The 7901-nt window shown below is 47.3% G+C and overlaps 1 protein-coding gene across 1 annotated transcript; it reads right to left on the bottom strand.

Annotated features, from left to right (window-relative positions):
• Positions 1-426: 426 nt before the first annotated feature.
• YIPF5 (Yip1 domain family member 5) lies at positions 427-5828 on the bottom strand. Its single transcript, XM_057427812.1, has 6 exons — positions 5708-5828; positions 5399-5509; positions 3725-3897; positions 3447-3592; positions 2162-2343; positions 427-1517 (listed from the first exon to the last, which is right to left on the bottom strand). The coding sequence occupies exons 2-6, from the start codon at positions 5497-5499 to the stop codon at positions 1355-1357; spliced, it is 765 nt and encodes a 254-aa protein (XP_057283795.1). The 5' UTR covers positions 5500-5509; positions 5708-5828; the 3' UTR covers positions 427-1354.
• Positions 5829-7901: the final 2073 nt, after the last annotated feature.

Below are 7901 nucleotides of genomic sequence, written 5' to 3'. Positions count from 1 at the left end.
GCTGGGCCATTGAAATCATTCACTCCCATATCACTACAGATGAAAGCTCTCCTTTGAAGCAGCACCCACACCTCGAGTCTTACCAGAAGGTGTTAAAGTAACACTGCTGACCGGCCATTCAGCTCCTGGAGTCTGTGAACAGATCATTCCATGGATGTGACAGAGGAACATCAGACTAACACCTGCGGTACAGTCAATGAGATGGAGCGCTCATGTGAAGAAGAACTGTTTTTGCTCTCCCACTTCCCACACTTCAAACAATTCTTGTGACTAACATCCCAAACCAGGTTATAATTCTCGTTTGTGACTGAAGCAAAGACCAAATCCACTAACTGAAGAGTTTTAAACAGATATTTGGTTCAGTAATGAAGTTTCTATTTCAGTAACTGAACTCCATTAATAAAGATAGAAAAAAATCAAACCACCTTTTTCAAAATTCAAGGAAAATTTAATCAATATGCCTTAAATTATTATACAGTAACTACAATACTGACAAGCGTTACATTTTCGAAATGGTGTTTTTCTTGGAAGTACTGCAAAAGAGATTACTCTTTATCTACTAGTATGTGCACCATCAGGAAAAGAAACTCTAGTTGAAATCACCTTCAGAAATCCAAGGTAACATATAGCTACTCAGACATCCAAACGTATTCTTATTTCAAGTGTGATAGAATTACAGATCCCTTTAACTTTTAACCATGTTTTCTAATTCATAATTTAAGTATTTTAAATCCTGAAATACTACCACATCAAATGAACAAATAAATGAGACCAAGGAGCTTCAGAGGACCTTTGTTAAAATATAGAAAATAGTCTAATTGCTTCTGCTCATTTGTGCATTTTGCTCTTGGTAAGAGGGGACTGGAAACAGGTCCTTTATTACTGCAGATTTATTCAGAGTACCCCAGATCTACAGCACCTGCAGTTCTGGTAACTCTTTTGGATGAAAATCTATCCGTTTATAACTGCAACCATTGTCCCTCCCTCAGCCCCCTAGAAACAAATCGAACCAGACAAACACCACCCCCCTCCCCAAATGAACCCCACAGCCTTCAAATAACCAAAAGTTACTTGTCTAAACATAGAGGAATGGGAAAGAAATTACATTAACTTGAGAAGCATGGACACTTATTAAAGCTATAGACACCTCAGGTCAATTGAAAACAGTATTCAGAGTCCTAAAAAAAGTGAACACGAGACATTTGTTTTCATTGTTCCAGATGATTCAAACCAGGTCTAAGTGTCGTGACAGCAACACTACACAGTTGTTTGCAGCTGCTTCTGGTCCAGGTGCATGTCCCAAGTTGATGTTTCCATTTTGGCCCACGGGAGTCCAGCAGTTTGGACAGTCTGTTCAAAACACGGAAATGAGAGCAAAGACCCCGTACAGCAGCGCGCAGGGGTATGCTACGAGGAGCTGTTGTCCTTCCATTGCTAAGGCAGAGATAAAGATTTTGGAAGCAGAAAAGCTGCACCAGCCAATGATTGCAGATGTGAAAATAATCCCCAGCATTCCCCTGAAGAGAGAAGTGAAAACAATTCATACCAACCTTGTGTATACCTGCTCAGAGGAGCTGTAACTGGGCTCCTCGCAACACCTCTTACAGATCCCAAGACAAATTTCAGCTTTCATAGTTGACATTAAATGAAATAGCTTCACTAAAGACTTCAGAATGATATTATTCAGTTATGACAGCATAAAAAATGCCCCAAATTAACTCCGTGCATATGAAATGTAGAAGCAGTGAGTAAAGTAACTGGTGCAAGTTCTTTCTTTTCAGTCCCCAATTTCACATGGCTATGAGGAATCACACCAATCTTCTGTCCATCAAATTCAAATTTGCACCTTATAGGATGATTACTTTTAGACTTTTCAGATTTGACAGATTTGAATACAGAACTGTGAAAGCAGACTCGATATTGTTATTTGAGTCTACGTATTTAAAAGCTGGTAACTGACTTCTAGCCAAAGCCAGCATTCACCTACCGTTTATCTACCTGGAGACTGTCAATATTTATGGTTTTACACTTACTAAGGGCTCCTGTCATACTCAAATTCTATGCAGCTTCATCACTGCCTACGAAAATTCCTTTTAATAACTTCCTTCCCCACCTCACAAGAGAGGAACCTACTACCAAATTATAAAGTTTATGTACTTACTGCAAGGAAAACACAATTGCACAACTGGAAAGTAGGATCATTGGTAGAAGACAATATCCGAGGACACTGGCAACGCAGCCAAATGAGACACCCGTCACGCTCATTAAGTTCAGGAGACAAAACATCCCTACACATCCAATTACACTGATGCCATACACATAGCCAAATTGAATTTTACCAGCCTGAAAGTCAAGCAGAGCAATGCAGGTTAGTCACCAGAACAAGTAACACCTCCCACCAACACAGGGATGAGGGCAGAGTGTTCACAGAGCATCTGCACTTTCTCCCTTGTCCCCCACACCTATATCTAAATTCAAGATTTGGACATCCCACCACGTGAATTCCAGGACACCTGTATGTTCTAGCCATCAAGAGGTACATTTAGACTCACTTCATGTGTCTTGATGAACAGAGTTTGACTGAATTGTTATGCTTTGATCTGAGCTCCAAAAGCCTAAAAATTCTTCAGGATTCAATCAACTAACTTCTCATGTGGGCTGCACATTATAATCCCTACAGAACCAGGGTATAAAGACCAAAAAATTGCAGTCTGGGGACTTCTTAACAAAAAAAAGAGCTGAAGTCTAAAACTGCTTCCTTTCTAACACCAAACTGCACTGACATAACAGCATGCACCCTGCAGGGACACAGGACCAGGCAGCCACTGAAGCTGCCACCTTGTGTGGCTTTGAGCTCTGTTATCCACTTACTTCCAGATCAAATTAATGTATAACCCACTTCTCTCCTTCCTCAAGCTCTATGGGAAACATAGGGAAAGTAATAATCTCTTAGGAAAAGAACATTCAATGTATCTATTAGAAACATATTCATTAACTTTACTGGCCTAGTTTCCATAAATAAAGTTACTTATTAGAGTAGGCTTGAAGGCCCCTTGGTACCAAACCACTGTGTTCGTGTTGTAGCAATGCAAAATTTTTGGCAAAAATTAAATGTGGCGCTTCAAGACATTCAGAGAAAAGAGCTTGTTATAACTATAGCTATAACTACTTCAGTGACAAAGACGACGTTTGCTGCTGCTCTGTCATTTCATAATTCTGAGTCATTAAAGTACAATCTTATTTCAATTAAGCTCAACTAAAAAAAGCTGCTGACCTAGTAACAGGCATAAACAATTGAAAGCAGGTTTACTTTACAAGTGTTTCACCAGACTGACTCTTGATACTGAAAGTCATCTCTGACGTGCCAGGTAATTTGGCTTCCCCCCCCCCCGTGTTTCCAAGAATATTAACACACAAACAGGAATCTTTGGCAATTAGTATCTTACCAGTAATAACGTGGCTCCAAACGCTAGACAGAAGACCACTGGTCCAGCCAAATCAGTCTCGTTCATGATGCTGCCATCTGCTACTTTTAACGGGTGCAGCACTGTTAGCGTCTTCTGCCAGATGTGATCAAAATTGATCCCCAATTCTACAAGTTACATGAAAAGAATTATGCACGTTCATTTCAGTTTTGCCCTTCCTGTCATTCCCAGCTGCTTCACTCAGCTTATCCCCAAACTGGGAAGAGTTCTGGATTTCAGCCATAAAGCATAAGTTATACCTTCTAATAGAGGAGGCTCATCCTCAAAATTACTTCCATAAAAAGACTGTGCTGAAGTCGAGCTGTACATCTGTGTTGGCTGGTAGATCTGCCCTGTGTAAGGCTGCTGCTGCTGCATCATGTCGGGAGGGACAAATCCACTTTGCTGAGAGTACTCATAGCCTCCATACTGCCTGCAAGGAATGACATCAGATCATGGACAGGCACAGAACTGTATTTTAAACACCTCCCTGCAAAAGCAAAGGTTCTTTTCACAGCAACCAATCCTTCCTTTGTTTTATAAAGTGACATTAGATGATCCCCTACTTGGATCCAGGCTCTCTGGGCACACAGTCACATCCATCTTTCGAACCCTCCCTGTTAACCTAAATGAGATGATTTTTGCTATACGCACTAGTATTGCTTTCTGGGTTCAAGTCGGAGGCCTGGAGAAACGAGCATTATCCGTTGACTGAATCCCTACTACAGGTTGTAACAGAGTTGTAAAATTTTGTGTCTCAAACTTATTTTGATATTGGCCATAAAATACTACTTACATCTGACACCAGCATGGATTTGCTATTTAGAAAGCCTGTTTACAAGCTCACTGTCAGAGAAGGAAGCTTTTCACAAAGACACTTTTGTTCCCCACCATATTTAAAAAAGGAACATAGTAAAAATAAATCAATAGAGAGAAAAGCTGTTTTCTCCTTCCCTTGAGCACCACGCGTGTCAGGCATACAAGAAGAATGGTATGGACATTAACCATGTGATGACCTACAGGACATGATGCAGGGGAGGATAAAACAAGGATTTTCAGTTTCTATTTCACATAGTCTTGATTAAGTACTACCAAATCAAGTTATCCTGCCTTTGGAATACTTTCTATTATAAATGTTGCATGTATAAAAATATATATGTTGGTATGTCTAAGCTAAATCAAAGCTATCCTCTGTTCCTAAACAAACTCCTAAGTTATCTTCACCATTAATCATTTCCAAGTCTGACTACAGAGATTCTGGTACATGTTTCCAAAACATTTAACTGTGAAAACATAAACATGCAGAAGGAAAATCCAGATCTCGCTCTCCTTCCTCTCCCTGCTCCAGCAGAGCTCAGCACAGCACTGAGATCCCTTTCAGGTCACCAATGGGCATCGCCCTGCTCCATCTATTGCAGGGATCCCACGGGTCATGTACCTGACCCAGACCCTCAGACTGGGGCTGGATATTCCCAGCAGCCTCCTCAGAGCTGCCCCGGCTGAGGAACATCGGCCCCGCTTCCCTGCTGACGCCCAGGAACCACCGCTGACATTGCCAGCTCCTTTATGGAACACTGCAGCTGGTTTTACTGCCTGCAGATGGACTTACAGAACACTGACATTCCCCTTCCCAAAGATTACGCTTACAATCAAGAGAGCCCACGTACCCTTTCTTGCCATTTTTTAATCTCTTGCTTTAAAAGGCAGAAGGCAGAGTACTCAACACACAACTGCTTTATTCCTCCGTTTACAGAGCACAAGTTATGCTGCTCATAGAGCAGAGCAGCAGGAAGCCCCTGACAAGCCACAGCGGGTGGCCGGACTCTAACCCTTTCCTGACCAACCCCAACCCCGATCCCCAGCCCAGCCCAGCCCAGCTCAGGCTCTGCACAGGGCACGAGCGGCACACGAGCTCAAAGGCCAGCGGGCCTTACTTGCTGTAGGGCCTCCCGCCGTACTCGTAGGGCTGGCTCTGCTCATCGATGCTGTAACTCGTCTGGAAGAACTCGGTGTTGAAGCTGTCAAACCCGGACATCGCAGAGGATCTGCAACAGAGCAGCGGGGCTCGCGGCGCTGCCCGGCCCGGCCCGAGGGGAGCGCCCCGGGACACCGAGCCCTCCGCCACCCGGCCGCGGGCCCTCCCTCCCCGCCGCCCCCCCCCCCGCTCAGCCCGGCCCCAGCCGCCGCCCCGCGCCGCCGCCCCGCGCCTCCCCCCCGGCCGGGGCAGCCGCCCGCGGACCCACCGACAGCCCCGGGCCCGGCTCCGCTCCCGCCGCCGCGGCCCCTGCGACGTGTCACCCGCGGCACGACCGCTTCCGGGTCAGCGGGGCGGCGCGCCCGCACCGGCCATGCGCAGACCCCGCCCCTGCCCGCGTGGCGCTGGCGCGGGGGCAAGATGGCGGCGGTGGGGGGTGCGCCGGGAGTGCCCTGCCCCGGCCCGTGCGAGTGCCCGGTCAGTCCGGTCACAGCCCCCGCGCTGCACTGTTCACCGTGGTGCTGCTGAGGCTGTGGCGTGCGTGACCGCTGCCTCCCGGTGCGCTGCCCGAAATGGGAAGAAAAGCAAAACCCTGGCTGTAAAATACGTGTAAAGAATCAGCTTGTGCCCGTATCTGTGTGGGCACTAAAGCAGCGTTAGCCCGTGCCTCTGTTCCCTGCTTTGCCTCGTGTGCTGGGACAGCCCCGTGATCCATAGGAAGAGTGACAAGGATCTGCGGTCAGGTGCCCTGGCTTTATCCCCAGGCCACAGCTCCCGTGGTGTTCCCATGGGAGTGGTTTCCCCGTGACCGGTGTGGATGCAGAGGCAGCAGCGTGGGAGCGTTGATGTGAAACTGAAGGAGATGGAGCAGGCTGAGGGGAAAGCGAGCAATCAGCGTTAGCCCTCCTTATCCTTACACACATCCTCATTAAAGAAGGGATTCCTGAGGCCAGGCGGAAGATGTGCTACAGCCATGGATCTGCATGGCATCGTTAAAGCCCAGGCGTTGCCTCACCCTCACAAATAAACTGTAGTTGCTGGGAAAACTGTGGAATGGAGAAGAATGACTGGGACTGTGAGGACACTGACGTGAAGCAGCTCCTTCACAGTCCCTTGTCACTCACTGTTTATCCCCCTGGTTTCACCATTTTGCTCCCATATTCTCATGTAGGGCCAGGGCAGAAGCTGTGCTCAGACTGAGAGGTAGAATTTGTCTGTATTGAGTACTTGAGGTGCTGTGGTGGGCGCAGGAAGCCAGAAGTGTGCATTGCTGGGCTCTGGGCCAGGAGCACCCCGGCTGGGGCAGTTTCTGACACTTCAGAACGAGTGCATGGTGATGGCTGCTGTTCTGTTTCCATTCATTCTGGCCCAGGACACAGGACAGTTATTCTGGTGCAAACTGTCACGTATTTAATCTTCCGGTGAGCTCACTGTATGTCACTGTGGGCCTGTTCCAAGCCTCTCCTGCAGAACCCATTCCATGGTGCAGCCCTGTAGGGCATGCAGTGATGCTGATGACTTGGTGGCCCTTTGCTGAGCCCTGTGACTTTGCTGCAGTTCACTGGACAGTAAAATGAGGCCCAGGTGCAGGCAGTGGGCTCTGTAACTGATCTGCTCGTGAAATGCTCTTTGGCTGGAAATCTGGGGGGATTTGTGTAGATGACCAGATTTTACTGGCAGCTTAGGCTGAGTCCTCTCTGCGCTGGGTATCTCAGCATTGCTGTAGGGTCTCATCTGCTCCAGCTTTACAGGACAAATTTGTACCTGCCTGTTGCAGGGTGCAGCCTGAGACCTGCCTGTGGGTTCAAGGGAAGCTGTGACACTGCAGCCACACCACTGCTGCCTTCCCTGGGGACCCGGGAAGGGTGTCAATGGACAGCCGGGATCACCCAGCCCTGCCTGACGAGGTACAACCTCCACAGGCACCAGTCCTTCCGTTCTGCGGTGTCACAGTTAAACAGTTACCTGCACAGGGGATCTGGCTTTGCAAAAGGCCAAAATGGCTCCAAGATGGGAAGAGTAAAGATGCTCCTAACATGGGGTACACAGTGCTGAGGTCATGACAGTGCTACCCAGGGAGGTGCAAACTTTGCTTTACCTGTAACATTCAAATTACACCAGTGTTAATAAGAGAATAATTTGAACCGGACTGTGAGCAAAAGTGTCATTGAAACAACTCTGGAAGTGTGGGAGAAGGGAGAAAGGAGGGAGGAGGAAGTCTGCTGAAACAGGCTTTGCTATGGCAGAAAGTGTAAGAGGGAAGGGGGTTCCCTTACAGACGGGTGGCTGAAAACAACCATTATTTGTTTGAGTTTAGTCCTGGGATGCTGCTGTGAGCGCACGAGGTCTCTGTCCCCCTGTACGTGCTGGGTCTGTTGCAGTGCCAGAGCCCCCCAGGACTGTTGGAACAGTGGGAGGCTTTGTTGAACAGTGCCTGTAAAATTCTAAAGGATTTGTCAGCA

This window comes from Pezoporus wallicus, unplaced genomic scaffold (genome assembly GCF_028554395.1).
Source record: "Pezoporus wallicus isolate ANWC-B61680 ecotype Strahan unplaced genomic scaffold, APGP_CSIRO_Pwel_v1 contig_13614, whole genome shotgun sequence".
In the NCBI taxonomy this organism is placed as follows: Eukaryota; Metazoa; Chordata; class Aves; order Psittaciformes; family Psittacidae; genus Pezoporus; species Pezoporus wallicus.
This window is presented reverse-complemented; position numbering and strand designations above follow the sequence as displayed.

Coding starts and splice junctions, on each gene's coding strand:
- YIPF5 (XM_057427812.1), bottom strand. CDS start 5,499: ATGTCCGGGTTTGACAGCTTCAACACCGAGTTCTTCCAGACGAGTTAC. Junction 3,898..5,398: donor GGCGGGAGGCCCTACAGCAA/GTAAGGCCCGCT, acceptor CATTCCTTGCAG/GCAGTATGGAGGCTATGAGT. Junction 3,593..3,724: donor TGAGCCTCCTCTATTAGAAG/GTATAACTTATG, acceptor TGTAACTTGTAG/AATTGGGGATCAATTTTGAT.